This window comes from Lepidochelys kempii, chromosome 8 (genome assembly GCF_965140285.1).
Source record: "Lepidochelys kempii isolate rLepKem1 chromosome 8, rLepKem1.hap1, whole genome shotgun sequence".
In the NCBI taxonomy this organism is placed as follows: Eukaryota; Metazoa; Chordata; order Testudines; family Cheloniidae; genus Lepidochelys; species Lepidochelys kempii.
Window position 1 is genome coordinate 47,664,089 of NC_136387.1, and position 23,115 is coordinate 47,687,203.

Genomic DNA, 23,115 nt, shown 5'->3' on the forward strand with positions numbered 1-23,115 from the left:
CCTCCCTGGCAAGCTTACAGTCTAAGGAGACGGGGGGGGGGGGGTACAATATGTGTAAAGAGGATGCAACACACAAACACTCACACTCTCTCTCTTCTCTGCTGGTTTCCCCTTATATTCCTGCTGGAGTTGACAAGCTACACTTACCTTGATGAGCCAGCCAGCCATTCAGCAGCCTTACACTGCTTACACTGCAATGCCATGCCCTTGTTTTCACCATTCAAGACCCATCTCCCGAAGTCTCACGCTGCTGCCAGGAGAAGACCTGGGCCCTTTGTTATCTGCTGAGTTTCTTGTGTCCTGAGTGAGGTCCATGATCACCCCTTGGGGCCTCAGGGGGCATGAATGTACCCCCATCTCTCCCTAATACAACTGATAAGAGCAGCGTACAGCAGCCCCGAGTGGGCCCTCTTGCTCTCTCTCGTCTGTAAGGGGTTACAGCACAGGGTACATCAGGGAGTTGCCAGGGGAGCAGGTGACTCAGATGGCTCCTGCCAGCTGCAATGGCTCAGCTGCAAGGAAGCTCCCTGTACTAGAATGTGGGCGCACCTCACAGGCACTAGGCAAAGTGCTGCCCCGACATGGCCTTCTATCTGCATGAGCCTTCTACAGCCCTGGTTACCCCAGACCTCATGGCCTCGGATAGCTCATATCTACCCCACAAGCTCCAGCCTCCTACATGACACACACACTGTGGGAGAGACAAGTGGCTCCCCCTGGTATTTTGGACGAATGCCTTTTTTTGGCTCTCCTCTTGGAGTGCCCAAGGCCCTTTATATTCCTCTGTCAGCCTGATTGCCCCTCTGCTTCAGGATGCAGCCATGGCTGGGATGATCTCACCAACGGAATCACCTCTAGATGTTCTCCTGGCGCTGCGCCATCTCCACCAGTCTGGAGGGCAGGGCCTGGTGCTCCCATGTCTACATCTTCACAGATACACTATCGAGTCCTATTATTGGGATCGTGGGTTCGGGCCAATAAGCTGCCCACTCCATACGCTCAGCTGCCCTCCGAGCGCAATCGGCTCATCTCGGAGTCGCGGATGGTTATTTTCTTCCAATTGGGCGAAGGCAGTAGCTACCTGCCCCTGCAGAGGCATCTTGTGCAGAGCTCAGTACACAGCCGAAGAGCTGAAGACTCCTCTCCCAATGGGACGTAGCAGCCATCTTCTGGTCCCAGTGCTTGTGCCCAGAGGGGCTGAGTTTGGCTGGTCCCCTGGGCAGCACACATGGGTTAATAAGTCTCTGAAGTGGTTGTTTCTGGAACTGCTGCTGCACCTTCATGAACCACAACAAGAATGGTTGGTTCTCAGCCTGGGCCTCCTACTGGGCTTGTCACTGCAGGGCTGCAATCTGAGCTCACTCTTATTCCTCTGCCATTTCAGTAGGTCATCATCTTCTTGCTCGCCTTGTGCAGGGGGTGTCCAGGCTCCCCACTTGTGGCATCAAATGAGATAGGGCTGAGTCCCTACCCTGACCTCAACAGGGCGGACAGACCTGGAGCAAGCTTCCAAACTCACTGCTTGCCTGGAGCTGAGCTTGACTTGATGGCTCAAAAGAAAAAAAAAACCACTACCATGACCGAGCCCTCTGCTGAAGCTTTCTCAGTTGATCTGGTTGTCTCTTTAAGGCTTTACTCCAGTACCACCTCTATCCTGGCTTCCTAGCTCCTCCCCGCACAGAGCCGAGTTAATGAACAGCATGTGGACTCAACAAACAGCCTTACAGAGGGTCTAAACCCTGATAACGGGGTGGGTTCACAGACAGGTCCGAGCCTCTCTCAGAACCACCCAGCATCTAGCCACGCCAGCGCACTGCCACCCTCCCCATCGCAGTGACACTCCATTCAGCAAGTCTGTCCCCTGGAGAACTGAACCTCACCCTAGCCCGCCAACCTTAAACTTTAACCTTCCAGGGCCACATTTACTGTCTATTCCCAAAAGCAAATTACAATCTCAGCATCCCCATATACCAGCCACCAGACAGAGAAAGAATCCAAAGTTGATTGGAAGTGAATCAACGTTTCCTACCTTATCAAAACCACAAATTTCTAATTGATATCTACCTCGTGGCCCTAAAAACCAATCAGATCAGCTATCAAATACATGCTGCTAAATAAAGCCATACACAAATATTATTGAAATGTGCACGTGCGAACACACACACACACACACACACACACACACACACACAGTGTCTCATATATATTCATAATGTTATATACAAAAATAAAACAGGTCACGGGTCAGGTTGTGCATTGCAGTGTGATTTTCAGTTCTTTGACTTGTGTACTGATGGTGCATATAGACAGGGTCTTTAGTGTGTTGCTCCGATTGAGTACTGTGATGGTCTTGGGATAATGCTTGGAGACTGGGTATTGTGTAGAGTGTGCATATTGCCCTAACTTAGGATTCCTCTGTTTTTTAGTGTTTGTGGTGCTGTGGTGAAATACACTTGGGCCAACTTAACTCTATGGGGGGAATTTCCTAGGGTTTTGTTGTTGTTTTTTTTTAACACAATTAATCTATTTAAGCGTGAGGGGCCAAACCCAGGGCCAAAGACTAGCTGAGGAGCTGGAGAGGTAGAGCGGTGAAAAACATCCCAAATAATCATATCTCCTCTTCTTAAAACTTTGCACAGCCAGCAATGAGAGTTTTAACCGGTGTGGCTACTTCATCTATCTGCCATGCAAAGCTTTGCATGGGAAACAGGAGGAACCTGGCCTATAATCTTTAGACATCTAGCTGGAGAAACTTTAGCATCAGCCAAAGATGTTGCTATGGGAAGCATAAAGATTTTTAACAGAGCAGATATGATTGTTTCCCTGGCTTTGCAGTTGCCTTAGTGCCACTCCTTAGCTAGCTCCACTCCTGACACATCCCCTGCTTTAAATCCTAGGAGGCACCTTGCTCCCCCACATCTCCTGTCTCTAGTCCACTGCCCCACATGGTTTTCTTCATGAAGAACTTGCATGCTAAAGACATAAGGGTGGGGTTTTCCAATGCGCTCAGCATTGGCCTAACTCCGCCTCTGTTGAAGTCAGTGAAACATCCCTTGACTTCGCGGGGAGCAGAATCAAGCCCAGCCCGAACACCTTTGAAAATCCCACCTGAAAAGTGCTGGGTTCACAGTTTACCAGCAGAAAACGGGAGTGCCAGGGGACAGCAGTGGTCAGTGAGCACTGGACTGGGAAGGCCTGGTGACAGAGCGGCATGCACAAAGGGGCCACAATAGCAGCTCCCTTCTGGCGCAGTTTAGGATGCAGAAAGGTGGCATCTACGCTGAAAAAAAACAGCTCGTGGCTGCGAGTCTCAAAGCCCAGGTCAGCTGACTTGGCCTCATGCTATGGGGCTAAAAATAGCAGTGCAGATGTTCCTGCTTGGGCTGGGCTCCGAGACCACCTGCTCGCCAGGATTCAGAGCCTGAGCCAGAATGTCTACACTGCTCTTTTTAGCTCTGTAGCATAAGCCCGGATCAGTTGACCTGGATCTGAGACTTGTTGCTGCCAGGTTTTACTTTTATTTTTTGTGGTATAGACATTCCCAGAGAGACCACAGAAGAGCAGTTCTTCTCCCGCCAACTTCCTAATGTCCAGGACTTCAGCTCAGGGAACGAGTCTTTCCCCACAGCTCAACTACTAAAGCACTTATTTGCGGAACTAGCTGAGCCATACGGCGAAGGATGCTTTCCTCGCAATGGATGCATCCTTTGCAGAAGGCTGCTGTCTTTGTCAGCTTCCCAGAACTGCCTCTTCCTGCAAAAATGCATCACACAACCTGTGCAGTGCTGAAAGCAGTTTGTCCAAAAATACGCCACGATATTGACCAAAACAAACATAGGACAAACATTGCAGAGTGAATAGACATGGCTGTCAGTGAGAGTGGTTATAAGACAAAAATTTGCACATGAAGGTATTTTCCAAATAGAATGCATATTCAATTTGGGAATCATCTATCAGTAAGTCTGTGCAATTTGGTTTGCTAGAGGGAGCTAAAAAAAGTGTAGGCTCGCAAATGAAATTTCAAAAGGGGTGGCTTAAAACTCGTTGGCTAATTAACCGACTGATTTGTATCCTTGCAAGGAACTCATTCTGAACTGACAGAGTATTTGGGGAACATGGTGTTTAATAAAACACAGCCAATCCTGGCTTTAAATGCAAAAAAGTCAACTATGAATCTGCTATAGAACCTTCATAAAATCACACATATCCAGTTCTGTTGTGTGTGAAATTTCCTATCACGCAAAGTGAATACCACTGCAGAACAGTTAGTTTCTGCCAAAAAGAAGCTCCTCTATTGCAGGAAAAGTGGCATTTTGAGATGGGATTTTCACAGGAGTCTGTGGGACTTATGCAACCAACTCTCACTGGAATTCACTGCCATTTGGGCTCCAAAATCCTTCATGTTCCTTTGAAAATCCCAGCCTTGAGACCCCAAGAGTGCATGTATGGATGTTTGCATCCATGCACACACAGGTTATATAGACAGACAGATACCTGCCACTGAAATGCATCTCTCTCTGGAGTGGAGGGTGACAGCTGTTCAAGGGAGCACAGAAATACTATGCAGCAGTTGTTATGGAAGGGCAGGGAAGAATAGTGTCTCAAACTGAGCTTGTACCTGGAAGCTTGGGGAGACAGAGTATAGGTATCCAAGCCAGTGTTTGGCCATAACATGACATTTAACTGGCCTACACTCAGGATCTCCCAGGCCAGAGTTCTAGCCCACATGGGGAGAGCGCTCCGGGAAGCAGATCAGAAATCTACCCAGCTCATGTGTGTGTGTGTGTGTGTGAGAGGGGGAATGCCCACACTGCACCCTCCCTGTGACTGCTGCAGTCTGCTCCGTGTGGCACAGTAGGCCAGCTCCACAGGGTGACTGGCACCCTTGGGGCACATGGAAGAAGCAGCCCCTGCATTCATAAGTGCAGGGACTGGCGCCTTTGCAAGGTGTGGGAAAAGCTCAATGCACCCACCCTCCTGCACTCACAGGCTAAGGACAAAAGATAACCCACCCCTTCGTGGCCAAATCGTGAACATCTCGCAAGTGTCACAGCGCCGCCGGCTCAGGACTAAAAGGGAAGCGCGCCATCTGCTGAGTCACCAGGATTCCTGGCTCCCCATGAAGCGGACACTGTCATTGCTCACAGCCAGCGAGTTGCTCATTGGAATGGTTTAACAGAGACAGCTATGCTGGGGCTTTATGGACTGGAGCGTTGGTCTCCCCCCGCCAGCTGCTCCCTGGGAATGCCATGGCACCAACCCAAGAATGCTGTGTGTCAGGAGTGCCAGAGACAATGTAGGATCCAGGCCTGTATTTTTGCCTGAGATAGTATTTTGGGTTTTGCTTGCCTGTTTGATTTTTTGATACACATACATTCTTACTAATATGTGTAAACAAAGGACAAAGACACTGTGTATGTTGCTTCTGCCTAACCAGGTGGGTTTGTTGGTATAACAGGAACAGATAAGAACAATTAAAGTGTTACTGGGCATGGTGGGAGTATAATATATGAGCACACACTTTAAGACTGCCTCAACTCCTATCTCAAGGCAAGGTCAAGCAACCAGTTGGGAGGGGCAAAGGCAGATTGGGGGGAAGGTATAAAACACTAAAAGGCCAAAGAAATGTCCGCCCCTGATCATAGCACAACCTCACTCCTTACCCTTCCTATGGGGTACAAAAGGGGTGGGACGAAGACCCCAGATCCATGACCCCCCAAAACAGAACATGAGCATAAGTTGTAAGGGATGGGACTGTGGGCATGCATTTCAGGTATAATTATGCCTGCTGAGGAGGGGGGGACGGGACACTGGGAAACAAGGCTCTGCAGCATCACAGTTATGGTGTACATGCTTGCTGGAAACTAACCCAAATAAACGTCGCATTGCCTGCACTTTGAACTTCTGCTTTCTGTCTGCGTGACAAGAACCAGTGGAGAGGGTGAAGGGAAAGCCCTCTAACACTCTGCACTTGCCACGCCAAGATCTCCCCAAAGTGATGAACTCACCTGAGGTGGCACCTCCTCCGACAAACGAGCCACGGGAAGCGTGGCCAGAAGTGGCCTCAAATGGCTGAGGGCCTAGCTCTGTGGGTGTCTAGTTGGCAGGTAGGGCTCTCAGCTGGGATGTGGGAGACCCAAGTTCAAGTGATTCAGAGCAGAGATTTGAGCGTGGGTCTTGCACATCTCAGGGGGAGGGACTGGACCTGGTGGCTAGGCTGGGGTCGCACTCGCTCCACCTGTGAAACCTTCCAGAGGGCGCATCCGTCGAAACCGATATGTTCTTGCACAATGTTTCGGTTCTGACAAAAGGGCATTTTCCAATGGAAAAAAGTTTGTGGCGCATTTTTTGACCAGCGTCCTCATTTCAGACTTGCAAAGCCTGGCTTTTGCATTCATCAGTTGGAAAAGTGGCTGCTCAGCACCCTGTGAAATTTTGGCCCTGGCCACATTGCCACACCAGTGGCAAAGCCAAGAACAGAACCCAAGAGTTCGGATCCCCAGTCTGGAGTCATTGTCACAAACTCAGCAGTTCCAACCTGAAACGCTGGGTCCCATTTCTAGGCACGAGAGGGCCATTCAGTTGCTGGCCCCTCTGCTGCGACTGCCAACCAGGGGGCCAGTCTGTGCAATTCGTGTGTGTGTCATGGACATGTGGCCACAGCCTGACAAACAACTCACAGCTGGCACTAGTTAACCCCCTTGCTGGCATGTAAACACCCCTCCCTCTCAGCCTTAGACATGGCCCCCAGCTCAGGGGAGGCGAGGGGGGACTGGGGAAGGAAGGCTGTCTGGCTGCATGGTTTTCTTACCTGCCTGCTTTTTGACCCAAATTGGTCCTGGAACAGAGGTGCTCCAGCACTCATAGCCCCCTATCTCTTTGAACAACTCTAGAAGTCCAGCTCCTAGGACCCTAGAATCCTGGGCACTTCTGGGTCCCAACCCTGTGACTCAGGCCTCCGTTACCTCTACGTTACCCTAATATTTACATTTTTGTTCTCGCCCCTCCTAGGCCGTGTCTCACCAGGGTTCAGACTCCCCACCACTTCCTGTCAGTCCCGTTCACTTTATGAGTCAAAAGGTGACTCCTGATTCCAACAGCCAGCGATGCTAACTCCACCTGGGATACGCAAATCCAGCTGTTTGCTCTCCGCCTCAGACATCAAACACAGGCAATACAGATTGTACGGTTGGGTGGGAGCTGATAAGGCTGTTGACAATGTACAGGGCAGAAGGGAATCCAGCTATTTTAGCTCTGCAGAGCTAAAAGAAGCAATCATTTGGGATTTGTCAGTAACGCGGGAGCTCTGACTAGAAGACACACTGGGTGCCGGTCTACAGCATACACAGAGGCCCTTTTGGCTCTGTCTTGACTACAACCTTATTTTAAGACTGAGCATCCACTGGGAGACATGATGCCAAGGCAGTGACGGCAGAGGTTGAAAGACCATAGTGGGGAAGCTTCCTTAGTTGCATCTGTCACTAAACTATGCAATGACAGAGCTGGGAAACACTCTTCAGATTATTCAGCCTCAGCACGCAAGATCTCTGCAAGATCAACATAGTCTTGACCCCCTGCCGCAAATGGGATCTTCAGCAGCATGAATTCTACCTGGGTTTTAACGCATGCATCTCAGAGTGCTTCCAGTGATGGTTTAAGCTGTGACCGGCAACGCAGAGTCTCCTTCCCCTAGACACTCCTGCCCCCAGAGTGGCGGGCTGTGTGCTCTATTCACTCAGCTGCTCTCACTGTTGTGGGCAGTCTCTTTACTCTGGAAGCTGGGAATTCTGCACCGATGTGAAATGTAACTGGGTCCGGTCGAGCTCTGCTGTAGTGTGACTACAAGCCCCAGCCTGGCGGCTCGCTCTGCCTGTAGTCTGAGTTGGACACAGTGTTCTTCTCCACTTCCTGTCTTAAAATTGCTGCGGAGTGGTAAACACCCGTCAGAGATCTCCCCAGAGGTGGCTGTGTTTCAGTGGTGGGGGGGAAGGGCTTCCTGTAGAGACAGTTTGTCGAGGACTTTGGGATCCTCCGGGATGAAAGGAGGTATAGAACTTATGTGATAATGAATGCTACATATAGCAGTGTACTGTCAGGGATGGAAGAGTCACAAAGTATTTGGGGGGAAGGGGGGAGCCTCAGACAGAGAGACAAACAAAGATGTTTTCTCGACCTGCTGCTTGTTTGCAAATAATCTGTCCCTCACCCCACAGCTGAGCAATGTCTCAATGCATCCAACCAATGAGCAAGGAGCTTCGTGCCGGTCACACCTGAGAAACACCGCCAGGAACAGCCCTCTTTTATGCATTTTTTTAAACCATTAGCCAACTTGCCATCCCCACATAACTCCCCGCCCTCTCCCAACCCCTTTGGGCCGAATACTCCTCCTCTCCCCCCCAAACCAGCCATCAAGTCCCCTATGCCCCTGAACTGAAAGTGGAAACATATCGCACAGCCCCCGTCTGTGTCACCACAGATTCTGACTTTCTAATGCTCTGTCAAGGGTCATTTGGGTCCCCCCAGTTCTGCTGCTGGCCTGTAGTACCTGGCTGAACAGAGTGGAGGTGCTCTACTGGGCCCTGGGGCTTGTATTTGGCTCTTGAGATTGCTCTCCCTCCTTCTGTCACCCTCCACCCCCCCGTTAGTAGCAACTCCCCCAATATTTTGACTTAACCCAGAATGCTGCTATTTTCAAATACTTCCCTGGCCGTAACAAGCTCAGCCTCTCCTCGGGGGTATTTTAATTTATACAAAAGTATCATATCTTATCACGATCAGTCTCCGATTCAGTTGCTCTTCAGTATTAAAAATCCAGAAAGGGAATAAATTCAGCGACCGTAGAAATTAATGTGGAACGATGGGATCTTTCATCTGGCATTTCCAAGCACAGTTTTTGCAATGGGCTTATGTAATCAGACATAATTATCTGCACATGTTCAGTTGCATTACTTCACAAAGCCGCCTGGCTCTGCCTCGTGACGTCAGGTCTCTGTGCTAAGCCTTAATGTCCCTTTTTCTCAGCACAGCTGAATTAAAAGGAAGGTAAAAGCAACGAGCCAAGCCTTCTGCCACGTGTCTCTCTCCATGTGTGGTGGTGTTCTCTAGCTACACCCCTGCATTGGTGGATTTTTAAATTTTTATTGGCCATCCCAATGCCATGTAGTCTTGATTTTCTGCCTAACGCTGGAAAATCTCTAATTTCAGCCTCCATTTGGCTCCGTAAAGGAAATACAAGGGGGATCAAAGCAAGGGGCTTCCCTTCGTGCGAGCTGGTCGCAGACTGAGAGAATGGAGACGGCTAGATGCCATGTCCCGCCTGAGAGAGAGAGTGAACGAGCGCAGGGAGGTTGTTTTAATGCTTCCACTCATATCATATCTCATTCCCGGTGCCTTTGTTTCAAAATGACATGAACTCACGGCGAACGCCTGGTGGGACCAAGGGCGTCCTGCCCATTCCTGCAGTGAAGGTGGCAAGTTTGGAACAGATCCCCTTGGGTGGGCTGCGTATGGATCCAGAAGGCTATCTGGAGAGACAGGGAGGGGTCTAAACCCTTCACCTCTCCTCTGCCCCCACCGCCAATGGATTCCTTTTCTCTCCCTCCCTCTCTTCCCAAGTCAGATGCACCAAAACCAAAACCACATTGCAAACACATTTCCCTCTTCCGAGCATCCCCAGCCTGATTCCGTGACCTCTAAAAGGGCCAGAGAAAAACAAAACAACCACTCCTCGAGAACAGCTTCCTTTTCCAGGCTGCCCTCTTGTCCCCGCTTGCTGTCACTGCCGCTGAGATGGCGGACGATTGATCTGAGAAATGAAGTTGGATTGCTGTCCCGAATCTACACTCGGTTCTCCTTGTGTCTGTCTGATCGATTTCACTCTGTACGACACAGCTTGTCGCTATGAATTTTCATGCTACTTGGGAGCCGCCAGCGCACCCAAGAACAAGTAGAAGATGTTTTTTCACCCTCCCCCTCTTTTTTATCATCATCATCATCATCATTTTTTGGCTTTAGACGCCAACTAGGGGAAGCGTTATTTTTAGACCCTGGCTCTGTCCATGATGGGCTCTGGCCATTGGCCTCCTTGTGGAGATTTCAAGGCCTGGCTTGTGGTGACATTCCCTACCACTGCTCTACTAGGTGTCACCTGTTTAGCAGCTCCTCTCAGCTGAACGCATGTGGCCGCAGGTGCCTTGCAAACGCTGATCGTGTCTGACAGGCCTAGACGCCAGCTGCCTGCATGAAGCCTGCCCAATCACCACTTTTTGTGGGCAGAACTCTGCCGTTGGCGTGACCGATACAGAAGCAATAAACTAGGTGACCGTAAAGCTAAGACAAGTGCTACTAAGTGGCATTCTGAGCCCTATGGCTTTGAAATAATTGGGAGTGAGAGAACAAAAATGAAACACACACAAAAAAAAAGAAAAACAAGCCTATTTTTCTTACACTGATGCCCTGCGGACTATACATCTGACTTGCTGCGAGCCCGTCATTGTATCCTCCTGTCTGGCTGATAACATGGCGAAGGGTATCCACCTAAACAGACCAACAACAACAAAAAAGAGAAAATTAGAGACAGAGAGAGATTATTAGGCAAAGCCACTCTGGTTTGTATTTCGGCATGTTATCAAAAACCCAAACACTGTGATCATTTGCAGGGCGACTTTTGGGATGGAAGATGGAGGACACCCTCCCCCCGCCGGCATTGTCACTCTCGGTTGTCAGTTCTGAGCATTGCAACAAAGACAGTGGGGAGGAAAGAAAACTCAACAGGGGCAGTCAGTTCCTTGCTGCAGCTAACTCAGTGATTATGCACAGGAAGGAAACTCTAGCTCCCCTTCCCTCTGTCTGCCCCTCCATGCTTCAACCCACTGGGATGCCCATGTCAACCAAAGAGACGCAAAGTCTAGGTGAGCGTCATTCATGTGACTTCTTTGCTTGTTTCCGGAGGGCACGGAATGTGTGCATGCCTACCATTGCAATAGATCACCATCCCTCCCAAACCTCGCCTTGCTGCTCCCCTCCCCCAATTACCATCCCACGCCACAAGCTGGCTGATCCCCATCAATGACACCTTGTTCTGCATCCATGGTGACAACAGGGATGGCTTAGAAACTCTCTTTGCCAAGGTGGAAATGTTTGAGTGGGCATCACCTCCCACCAGCTGCAAAGCCCTGACTGCCAACTGGACCCATGGAGTTGTTGGTGGTGGATGGGAAGCAAGAAGTCTATAGAAAATGTTATGTGCATCTAAGATAATTAGCGGGCATGACCCTCTGTTGTCCAAAGCTGTTGACACTCCTGAAATGATGCCCAAAGCCCTTCTCTGTCTCATTGGACTCGAGAGGGGCTGTATGGCTGCCTAAGCCTGTGCTGTTGGTTGTTAATTAAAACAGGGCGTATTTGTACATTTCAGCATTGCTCTTCTTTCAGCAGATACCGAGCTTCAGCATCAAACGAACGAGTGGAAGCCTTGCAAATGAAACGCCAGTACGAGCATCTGGTCCCGTCCCTTGAAAAATAAAGCAAGCGAGCTAGACCTTGGCTAATTTCATTTGAGCACACACCTGTTCTTTTAAACCTCTCCTAACACAAACTAACAAGCCAGAGCCAAATGCATTCACAAAGTGTGGGCAAGATTCCCCAAGACAATGGTTTTTTTTTTGGTTTGGTGGGGGTCGGGAGGTTTTTCCTGTTGGTTTGTCTGATTGGTTTGTTTGCACCATTTAAGATTTCTCTTTTGGGACCGGAGTGGGAAATGCCAATACAATCAAGGGCTCTTCCAACACTAACGCATTCACTGGCAGCACATCGGATGGGTCCCTACCTGTGACTGCACGTTGGCTCCAACCTGGGCCCCTTGGTAAGAATCCCCATTGAGTGACTGCACGCTCATGAACAAATCTCCAGAGTTTGACATGTTAAAAGAACTGGAAGAACCTGGAAAGGAAAGAGTGAGGCACCTGAATCATAGAAAGGAAAAGGATCCACCCCGCAACTCTCAGCCAAGAGGAAGGAACGACATGCAAAGCAACCCCAAAATGAAAACAAAACACACAGTAGGTTAGTAGTATGAAGAACAGAGCAAGCAAAAAAAAAAAAGGGTGCAAACTTGAGGTTATACAAAGCCACACATCATTACATCTCAACATAAGGCTTATCCTTTAACAGCTTCCCAACTGGGGGGAGAGGGGGAACGACGGATATTTTCGAAACCAGCCTAGGGGACTGGGATGCCCAATTCCCATTCATCTGAGCACATCCAAATCCTTTAGACAGTTTTGAACAGCTTAGCGCATAAAGGGCAGATTATTTACTCGTCCCCGGGACAGAACTCCCACAGATGTTCATAGGAGGTCTGCTGGTGAGATGAGCGTGGAATGTGCTTTCGCGGAGGTGAGGTGATAAAAGAAGGGGTGCTGCTCCCTCCACGATAAATTCATTAATGGACAACTTCATCAGGTGGGGGTAGCAGTCATCCATGAGCTAAGGTTCACAAGGACGGGAAGGCATCGTATAGCCTTTTCTTAACATCCTTTGACATCCCACACTTCCATTCTGGCTTCATTGGTTAGGCAACTCAAGCACCCATGATGGACCATCAGAGAATCCCCTACCCCTTTCCATGCCAGCCGCCTAGCAACAGTGAATTCTGCAAGCAAATTGAAGATCAGGGATCTCACCGCATGCAATAGTCGCAACTGCTAATAATAAAGAGACAACTGGGTGGGACAGAGAAATGTCTTTGCAGAAACAAGGTTTTCTGCTTCCAGCTCTGAGGTACCTGACCACCTCCCCCGCCCAACGACCAGAGGAAACAAAACCATTGCACAACCGGAACGCGTGGAAAAAAATGGTTTCCCGGGATTATTTTGAAACTCTCGTGCAGCTCCGCGCATTAAGTGTGAGAAAGCTCAACGTGCAAGGTTGGGTTATAAACATGACGTTCACCTGGCAAGGGGGAGACTTCAGGGGCCCAGGTCAGCTCCACTGTACTGATCCAATCCCAAGCTGCTCAAATTACCCTCCCCACCCCCTTCGAACCCAGATCGGCAACCATCGTCTTGGTGGAATTGCCCAGCAATGAGTCATGCGTAAGCTCTGAAACAAATCAACAGCCCAGGTCCCTCCTCCTGTCATGGAGAGGGAGTGAATAATCCCACCCAGGGAGGCTCTTCTGATGGAACCTGCTTCCAAGAAGGGGACAGGAAGTCAGCTGGTGAGAATTTGGCCGGTGCAGGTGTTAACTCTTGGAGTGTCTCTTCACAAGGGCCTCCCACGTGAGACTGTAGAAGGTCTCAAAATTAAGGAGAGTTGGGAAGATCACTCAGCAATAAAAGCCTGACCTAAAGCCCACCGTAACCAACATCATCCATTGCTTGACATCAGTGGATCAGACCCTAAATGTGCTTGGAAAGAACACAAACCAGTAGAGGCTACAGTGGCTGTATTGCTGCGAAACACTGTCCGGTGTGTTGCAGAGAATAATCCAAGAATAAGAAACAATAGGAACTCAATAGATAAGAATACTGAAACCTCCACATCTCTGGCTTAGCAGGCAAAGAACTTCCATTTCCTTTCTGCACCCCGGGGTTATTATTTGAAAGGTAAAAGTATATGACAATAGTATTACTTTGCATTCGTATCGCATCTTTCCTCTGAGGATTGTCAAGCACCTTGCCAACCTCAGTGAATTTAGCCCCACAAGCGGTAGTAGAGAATTGTTATTTCCCCTTTAACAGCTGGCATGGAGAGGTGAAATGATGTTCTCAAGGGCACGCAGCAAGTGGCAGAGACGGGAGCAGACCCCAAGATTCCGCCGCTGCTCCCTGCACTAACCACAAGACAACACTCCCTCCCCAAGTAGCATGGGATTGTTCGATCTCCACCACGGCCACTATTTTATCCCTCCCCCCCCCGCCCCCAGCTGGTTTTAAACAAATAAATAAATACATACATACAACATACACCTCACTGATATTTGATTGAAAGTTAACAAACCAGACCGCAGAATGGAGAAAACTAAAACAAACAGCCGCAAACTCTAATTCTGAATAGCGGCAGTGTCTTGGCAATCATGAGGGGCGTGCGAGAGGCCATTTGGAAGATATCCACTGCTACTGGCACAGCATCTTCTTACCGTAGATGTGCCTACATAAATGTTAAATACGTCTTGCTGCTGATGGAGACGCAACCATAAATATGCGCATACCAATGCGCTCCATGTACGGATGCATTTGCATCAGAGCAGTAATTGCCGAGACAGCCCTTTCCGCTGTCGGTAGTGCTGTTTCAGCATTCTGCTGTCTATGTACAAGCCATGTGTGAAAATGATGAGGGCCCAGAGTCGTGGAGAAGCAGCTGAGAGGGGCTAATACACTGGTGTGGGAGGGGGGAAAAGAGGTGCCATCAGAATGAAGACTCCAGTGGCATCCATGAGCTTAGGAGGTACTAGCTGAATGCACCAATCAGAAGAGACTCCATCACAGATCTAATCTGTCACTCTAAGGGTCCCATGTTACGTGGCTCTAGCTTTTGAAGGGTCACCACAGCCTGACCTAGGATCCCCAAGAGCTGAAATGTAACAACGGACTTTAGCTTGTAAGTTCTTTGGGGCAGGGTTCTTTGCTTTGATACATGTTCATACAGAGCCTAGCACAAAGAGTCCCTGAGCCTTGCGTGGGATTCTTGGGTGCTATCATAATGCAAACCATAACAATAATTGACTGACAGGAAAAGCACCTGTAGCAGCTGCTGCTGTTTAGCATCTGTGCTTTAGCAGATGATAACCCAAGACCTTTGCACCACTCATCCCTTAGCTGGCTTCTCATCAGTAACTTCCCAGTTCCATTCTCTTTATTGGCTTCCCATCCATCCTCTCTTCTTCCATCACTTTCACTGCTTTATTGCCCCACAATGACTGAAGTGTGTGGTGGGGGATATGTCACCGTTCACACATCCTTGAAGAGCACCACCTCCAAGGAGGGTGATAAACTGTGATCTGAGGAGGTACCACTAGTTGTAATGGGAGGAAAATAAATATTAAATTTGGGATGAAGGTTGGACAGTGACAGGGCTTCAGCCACACAACAGCCTCCCACAGAAAGTGACAGAAGCTTAAACACTTGGTCCACTTAAAACCAATCAGTTCAAGGCACTGGGGAACATGCTGTAGAGGAAAACCTGTATCGGCCAAGGGGAGATTAACTTCATCATCATGGCAAATCCCAAAGGGACATAGCCTCCTTGTAGATCGTGTGCCACCCGGATCAATCATGCAGGATACCGGAATAGCCCCTTTGCAAGGTTTCATTTAGTTATTTTTGCCTTTTTGGCAGAGAAACTTTTGGCCATTTCAGGTACAAGGGCAATTGACCAGGTTGTTGCTGGTGGCAGGTTTCAGCATCAACTTGAATGCACTGATCCCAGAGGGGAGATTAACTAGACATGTCTAAACAGGTCTTTTCCACCTCTAATTCCGGTGATCTCCACATCCAGTTCCCAACTGCTCCCTAATACTCAAACATCTTCATGACTTGCTCACTGCCAATCCTTCTCCCTCATTTCCACTTGCTTCAACCTCCTTGCTGTCCCACCACTCTATTCCCAACTGCCCCTCGACACTCCTCAATCCCACCTTGAATCCTACATTTCATAGGAACATAAGAATGGCCATACTGGGTCAGACCAAAGGTCCATCCAGCCCAGTATCCTGTCTTCTGACAGTGGCCAATGCCAGTTACTTCAGAGGGAATCAACAGAACAGGTAATCAAGTGTTGCCCATTCCCAGATTCTGGCAAACAGATGGGTATCCCTGCCCATCCTGACTAATAGCCATTGATGGACCTATGCTCCATGAACTTATCTGGTTCTTTTTTTAACCATATTATAGTCTTGGCCTTCACAACATCCTCTGGCAAAGAGTTCCACAGGTTGACTGTGTGTTGTGTGAAGAAATACTTCCTTTCCTCTTACTAATCGCTCTCAGTGAAGTGCCTGGTGATGCTGCATTCAAAGGGCATTACAAAGAAGGGCATGTTATACAAATCATTGCTGTGCCCATTGTAGCGAAAATCAAGTCACAACTTTGTCTGCTGCGCCATACCATGAAACATTCTGGACCCCAATAACGTGATGGGCTTTTATCACACTGAACCCACCTAAGTCATCACTGCCAAGATGAAACCCAGGACCAGTAATTCTGCCTGCAGCCACACACGTGCGACTGCTGTTTAAAGTCAACGGGAGCTGCATGTCTCTGTTGATGAGCAGAATTTGGCACCAGACATGCAAAATACTTTTCTCAGCATTTCTACAACCATCTTAAATGATGGAAGAACCCGTCGCAGGCTGGTGATTTCAGTGGAACTCTGACACTTGACATCAGCTGAGGATCTTGCCCTGAACATCTCATTTTTTTGGCCTCATTGTTTTTTGGCTTCCTTTTTGCATGTCACACTTAACATGGACAGTGAAACTTACAATTATTTACCCAGCGCTGCAAGTGCAAAGGGCACCTGAACGTCCAGTGATACAGCTCCCAACCTGAAGAGCTTACGCTGGATTTCCACCTAATGTGACCAAATGCTACCACAAAAGGACAGAGGAAGGCAGAGGTAAGAGAAGACAAGAGGCTCAGCAGCTATCAGGTAAGGCAGAAGGCTTGTTGGCTTTTCGGGCTTGTTACAGACAAAGTGGGTGTTGGTTTCCCAGTGGTGCAGTCCCCTTAAAGAGCAACATAAAAAAGGATTGGGGGCTCTGCAGCTAGTTTTCCTCTGGACACCGCACTGACAAGGCGGGTGCAGGGTGTTGTTTGTCAGAGGTTCGTCAGCTCTAGCTGAGCTGCGCTGCTCAGCACTTCTGAGCCTAGAGAGCTCAGACTGCGTGCCCTGGGAGGGGGCCGGGCGGCTCAGGGTGAGGCATAAGCGGATCTCAGGATTGGGGCTGGATAGATGTGATCCCTACCCTCGTCCATGTGTTGCTGAGTTCTTCGACTCAACGGAAGCACCAAACTCCAGCAACATGGGCACCCCCGAGGAAAGCAGCGGGAGTAACATTAAATCGCTTCCCATGCCCACTGCTCTACGACACCCGTCTTTGCTCCGCATTCCCTTCCAATTCCAAAGTCTGGTCCCTCCGCTCAGGGCTCTGCAAAGCTCCATGCCTTCAGCCCATCTCTAGCGGCTCGTTTCTCTCCTGCTTGGGCCCTGACAATTCCATTGCCTCCATGTCTCCTTTGTTCACTCAAAGGGCCCTAGTCCTGGAATATCCAGCCAGCACACAGCCTCCCTCTTCATCAAATCCCTCCTCAGCACCCCCATTTCCTGTAATCCCTGAAACCTGCCCTGTGAACTGAAAATGTATCAAAAACCCAAACTGTGCCCCTTCGATTCACTGTGTGTGCCCCTCCTCCCAGAACCCCCTCCCTCTTTGTCATTGGCCATTTAAATTGGGGGCAGGGACCCTGCGGGATCTCTATGTACAGCACCATGCACGCCCATACCACTGTTCAATAAATGACACCATTAGACAGGCAACATACTGGGCTCTACCCACATTCGTCTCCCAGTCATTTCTCCCCTTGCACCTTCAGTCTGTCGTGCTCCGGACTGATATCCACTCATCACTCACTCTTCTACCATCTGTCTACCTGCTACAACAATCACCATCAGCTGCTGCTGCCTCGGGGCTCTGCACAATACAGACCTGTCACAGCCAAGCTGGCTGCTGCGGTTGCAGGCACAGGGCTGGGTGTCCAGGAGCCGTAAAGGAAGGTGCTTTTGCAGCAGGTAGGTAAACATTGCCTCTTCCTCACCCAGCACGGCCGCCCTCCCAGACCCGAATCACGCTGGCTGCAGCTCATGTTGCAAGCTGCCTGGATTGGATAGGCAGACAGGATGCAGCTACACTAGCCCATTTGGAGCATCCAAAAGGGGTCATTGGGGTCTGTTGTGCTTTTTATGGTTCTTGGCATCAAACTCCAACCCTCTAAGGACTGGGCAGGACTCTATATGCCTCTTATCAGCCAAAGGCACCACTCCCTAGTCTGTGATGCTCCCAGGCCAGGGAATACCAGCCTGGGCCAAACTGCCAGAATCCCATGTGGGACCTTTCTTCTTTTGCCCTCCTTCCCCACCTTTTATTCTGTGAGCTCCAGCCATTTGGCCTCCTCTATTCCACTAACCCCTCCTGGCTCCGGCATGGACTTTCACCAAAGGCAGCCCTTCTCCATGGGATTGACAGGAGGTGTCTGCTCCCCCAGGATGGATTGCCTTTGCTTCCCCTCCCTTTTCTTACACTCTGACTTTGTTCTCTCTGCTTCCCTGCTCTCTTCTCCCCCCTGCACTAATTCTACCTCTCCTTGCCCCCAGCTCCCCTGCCAGGATCTGCTTACCTACCCGTGTCTCAGCTCCGGAGGCATTCTCTTTGACACCTCATCAGCACCCCTGCGGGGCAACCTCTCCTTGCAACTTACCCTGTCTCCTGATACTGGGGAAAGGGGAGCCAGTTCAGTGAGGGTGGTGGAGGTAGGGGAAAGTGGGGTATGGGGGAGCCCTTCAGAGATGGCATTTCTATGCTGATCTCTTCCCAAAACAGGAGACCACGGGTGACATACTGGTAGCCACTTGTGTCCATGCATGCTTGTGAATCTACACAATACAAGACGGGGATTGTTGCATATACACAATGCAGTTGGTTGTCATGCCATCCCATCAGCCACTCCCAGTTCTGCTCAGCACTATAATTAATCATCTAACACTAACGCTGCAATAGCATTTGGCCGCCCAACTCGGCATCCCGGCCTCATTGTGCTAGGTACTGTATAATCGTGATCCCCTCCTCTGCTCGCTGACAGAACCTAGAAGACAGTGACATGTGAAGGGTGGTGGGGAGCGGGGATACAATGTGGATAGATATTTGCCATTTTGTTTTTGTTATCAGACCGATCAGGGCCAGCGATGCCCAGAGACCTCTTAGCCTAGCCTCCATTACCTGGCTGATTTCTGAGAGGCAGAGGTGAGTGTGCAAGAAGCCCGTCATGTTAAAACACATGTGCTAATGGGGAGGTGAGCTGCAAATACAGTAAAGCAGGGCTTCCCTGCCAGAAACTAAACAGGGGGGACTGGTGGGCTCATGGAGTGCATGACACAGCCTTTGACATCTAGCCACCAGTCCGGACCCAACCCAGATTGGTAGCAGCTCTTCAGTGTGAAATGAATTGGGTTGGTCTTGCTGCAGTTCCTAGTAGGCAGGCATCCCACATCAGGAAAACCACCCTTGTGCTTGGTCCTAATTAGCCATGGGACTGAACTCGCTTCCCACCTCCAAGTGCAGATTTCTGCAGCTCAGGGTAGAGATGGTTTCCTGGAGTGGTGTCTGGGGGAAGCTTGCGCAGCTGTAGCTGTTCTGCACTCATGGAGGATGACAGTGCACAGAGCAGCTAGACTGGCATCTCCCCCCAGCACATGCTCCCCGTCCAAACATCACACGCTGACGGAAAGAAAGCTCGGACGTTCCAGAAGGGAAAGAGGAAGCCAGATCCTAAGAGTGCTACCGTGGTGAAACTGACAAAGCCGTCAGTCACGAGGAAGAGATGAGAGAGGCCTCTTGGGGAGCAGAGAGAGGATCTGGCATGGCAGGAGGATGCTCTTAGCTGGAGAGACAGGGCGATGCTTGTGGGAGGGGAGAGGCTCTGAAACATGGGGCCTAGAGAAATGAGAGGATGGTATTTATCTCAGCAGTGACTCTCAGTCAAGTCACCGGGGTTCTGCTCTCCAATTACACGCCAGAGATACCGCTCAGCAATCAAAGGCCCATAGTGTCTGACGCACAAGGGCCTCTGCTGGCAATGGGGCAATCACTGGGGCCCAGGAATCACAGCCAGGCATAGTGCTGCCTCTTGCTGCCTGCCAGTACCCGTGGATCCTGTCAAAGGCCAGGTGTCCCAGAGGGGCTGGGGGCGACTTCTGAGACCATTAGCAACAGTCTTCTCAGGAGGAGCTAACAGCGAGAGAGACCAGCGCACATTGACAAACCTGGGTGATGTTTGAGAAAGGGGTCAGGACTGGGGCATTTTCCCCCATTGAAAAGGGAAGAAGCAGCGAGGGTCTTTGGCCATAGGACAAAGTAAGCCCAACGATCAGTGTGTTGCTAACCCCACTATCACTCCTCATAAGCTGCTGTGAAAAGGCACTGGAAGACAGTGATGTATTTTTATCTGTGAGAGCACCCTCCCCTCAACAGTAGGTGAACTATGCCCCATGGGGTGCGTTACGGCAAGCCTGGGTGTATACAATAGATGCAGATAGAAAACTAACATTACTTTGCATTTCTCCAGCGCCTTCCATCTGTGGAGCTCGCAGCACTTTATCACTGCTTACCAACCAAGCCTCTCAATCCCCATAGGAAGCATCATTAATCCCATCTTGCAGATGGGGAAACTGAGGCTCATGGAGGGGAGGAGACTTTTCCCAGGTCACTGAGACCTTGCTAAAAGCAGAAGGAACATTTTCATGGCACGGCACTGAGATCACTCGTGTCCCTCCAACGTTAGCACTTCCTCCGGGGCTAGCACCAGCGTGCAGCAATGTTGGTAGAAGAAGGGTACATGATTTTGGGATGTAGACACACATCTTGAGAGAGTCAGAAACAAGACCCAGGAGTCCAAGTCCTATGCTTTAACCACAGAACTTGAAAGTGCAGGATCATGATGGTTTACTGCAGGGTCCAGACAATTTACACCCGTTACACAGCCATGCTCCTGCCTGTGGGAAATGTCACAGGAAGAAAGCGGCACTGCACCATTATTCAACTGGGACAGCCACTGGAGGTGGGCTGTTATGCTGGATATGGGCCAGATCTAAAGCCCGCTGAAGTCGATTGAAGACTTTCCCTTGGCTTCCAGGGGCTTTGGATCAGGCTCAAATTGAGCAAATAGGAGAAAAATGAAAATCACACACCCTGGCTACAAGTTTGTGTGGATTCTGGACTCTGATATTCACAGCCTCCAATTTGAAAAAGATTATTATTAAATATAATACACACACACACACACACACACACAGCTGAATTTACTCCATGCCTTTAAAAAGGAGAGTTGCCAGTATCAGGAGGCCCAGTCTGCTCAGCTGTTTTTACTTAAGATCCATTTGCAAAGTGATTAAAAGAATGTAGAAGTTTGCAAATTTTTAGAAGTATCTGAAAGAAAAAAGGTGTGGAAGCCATCTAGTACTTCCCTACAACAACAAACCAGGGAGTGCAGCCTGACCCTTTTGAGCAACCCTACACAAACCTGCATGCACGATGGGGAGAGGGCACAGAAGCACAGGAATTGCTGGTCAGACCTGTGGTCCACCTAGTCCAGTGCCCTACCTCTGACAGTGGCTAGTACCGGAGGCTACAGAGGAAGATGTGAGAAACAATGCAGTGGGGCAGTTATGGGATAACCTGATCGCCAGGGAAACCTAACCCCCAATAGTTAGAAGCTGTTTTGTGCTCTGAACCATAAATGGTTTATATCCTAAACAAAACCGTAGTTCACATAGAACCATTTAGAACCCTCCACATGGGTCAGCAGCAGGATTTGGGTGCAGATCTTTAGATCCACAACATGGGACGCGAACTAAAGGAGTAACTGATAAAAATCCAGCAAGGGGATAGATTGGAGTTTCAAGCCCCAGAGGGATTGTTTGGAGAAAGAGTGAGTAGTTTTTTTGTTTTTTTTTTGGAATCATGATTCCCTCACTATTCAACGTGATGTTATTTTATTTGATTGAACCCTTGTCCTGTTTACCCTATCATAGAATATCAGGGTTGGAAAGGACCTCAGGGGGTCATCTAGTCCAACCCCCTGCTCAAAGCAGGACCAATCCCCAATTTTTGCTCCAGATCCCTAAATGGCCCCCTCAAAGATTGAACTCACAACCCTAGGTTTAACAGGCCAATGCTCAAACCACTGAGCTATCCCTCCCCCCTATATATCCTCCTCCCATTTCTACCTTCATGTTCAATGTCTGTCTAATTCAGACTGGGCATTCTTGGGGTCAAGACCATGTTTCTTTAGGTCGCCTGAAAATGCCATACCAAGTACTGGCATGATGTCAGGTTTCCTAATAATAGGAAATAGTTTCACTGATACCAAAATACCTATTGCCTGTTTAACATCTCTGCTGGCCCTGCATTCAGAAGCATACCTGAGATCAGCCCACTTCATGCACTGGAGAAAGGGGTACCATAATCACAGACCAAGTTGAATGATACAGAACCAAATGTATTCACATTTCCCTCCTTTAAGCAACATAAGCATATATAGATATATAATTTATAGAGAGAGAGAATTTAAATCACATGGCAGCCATCAAGTTAACCTCTGTTTCTTTTAATTAGGTCTCAAATCTCCCATTGTTTTGAACAATCTATACAAAGAACCTAAAAATGTCCCTTTTGGAGTAATGGTGATTCTATCTGGTGGCACTGTGCACACATTGCCACTAGAATTAAACAGGAGGCACGTCATAGTTCTTTAGCAAAAGAGTTGAAATCTGGGTAAGAGGAACTGATCAAACACACATTTGTCCCTTAAAGCAAATGAAATGAAACCCACAATAAACAGGTAAGGAAGGGGAGAGGTGGGGGATGGACAAACCAACCCACTGGATTTCCTTGAAGATAGAAGATCTCACCCAATACTGATATTAACGAAAAATAAAATTCACACAGAACACATACTTGCGGGTGATCCAGACATTATGGTGTGAGCAGCCAAAAAATTGAAGTATAAAAGTCCACACAAAACAGACTGAAAATAGCATGATCTGGAACATCCTGTAAGTGTTGGGTCTTTTTTTTTCTTTCTTTTTTTTTAAATCAGGGTCACTCATGCTTTCAGCCCCTGGTGAAGTAAATCAATTGTGCATGGACAAGTTTTTTCTCCTGAGGAGCAAGCAACTCAAGCAAATTTTTAATCCATGCAAAACCCCCAACACGTTACCGTCGGTTACACAGCATGATCACATCGCTTTTACAAACGAAAAAACAGAACGGAAAAAAAAATGAAAAAAATTAAATCCATATTTTTTTCGTTGTTGTTGTTGTTGTTGTAGTAAAAATTACAT

The 23,115-nt window shown here is 49.0% G+C and overlaps 1 protein-coding gene across 4 annotated transcripts in view; it reads right to left on the minus strand.

The window, feature by feature from the left end:
• Window positions 1–23,115, minus strand: part of PBX1 (PBX homeobox 1) — a 242,936-nt gene that overhangs the window by 13,811 nt on the left and 206,010 nt on the right. For 2 of the 4 annotated variants that reach the window (XM_073356383.2, XM_073356382.2), the window contains exons 7-8: window positions 11,828–11,940; window positions 10,447–10,536 (exon numbers count right to left, since the gene is read on the minus strand). In XM_073356383.2, the coding sequence (XP_073212484.1) occupies window positions 10,447–10,536; window positions 11,828–11,940 (203 nt within the window). The remainder of the gene's footprint in view (window positions 1–10,446; window positions 10,537–11,827; window positions 11,941–23,115) is intronic. The other 2 variants (XM_073356385.2, XM_073356384.2) reach the window with 1 other exon arrangement.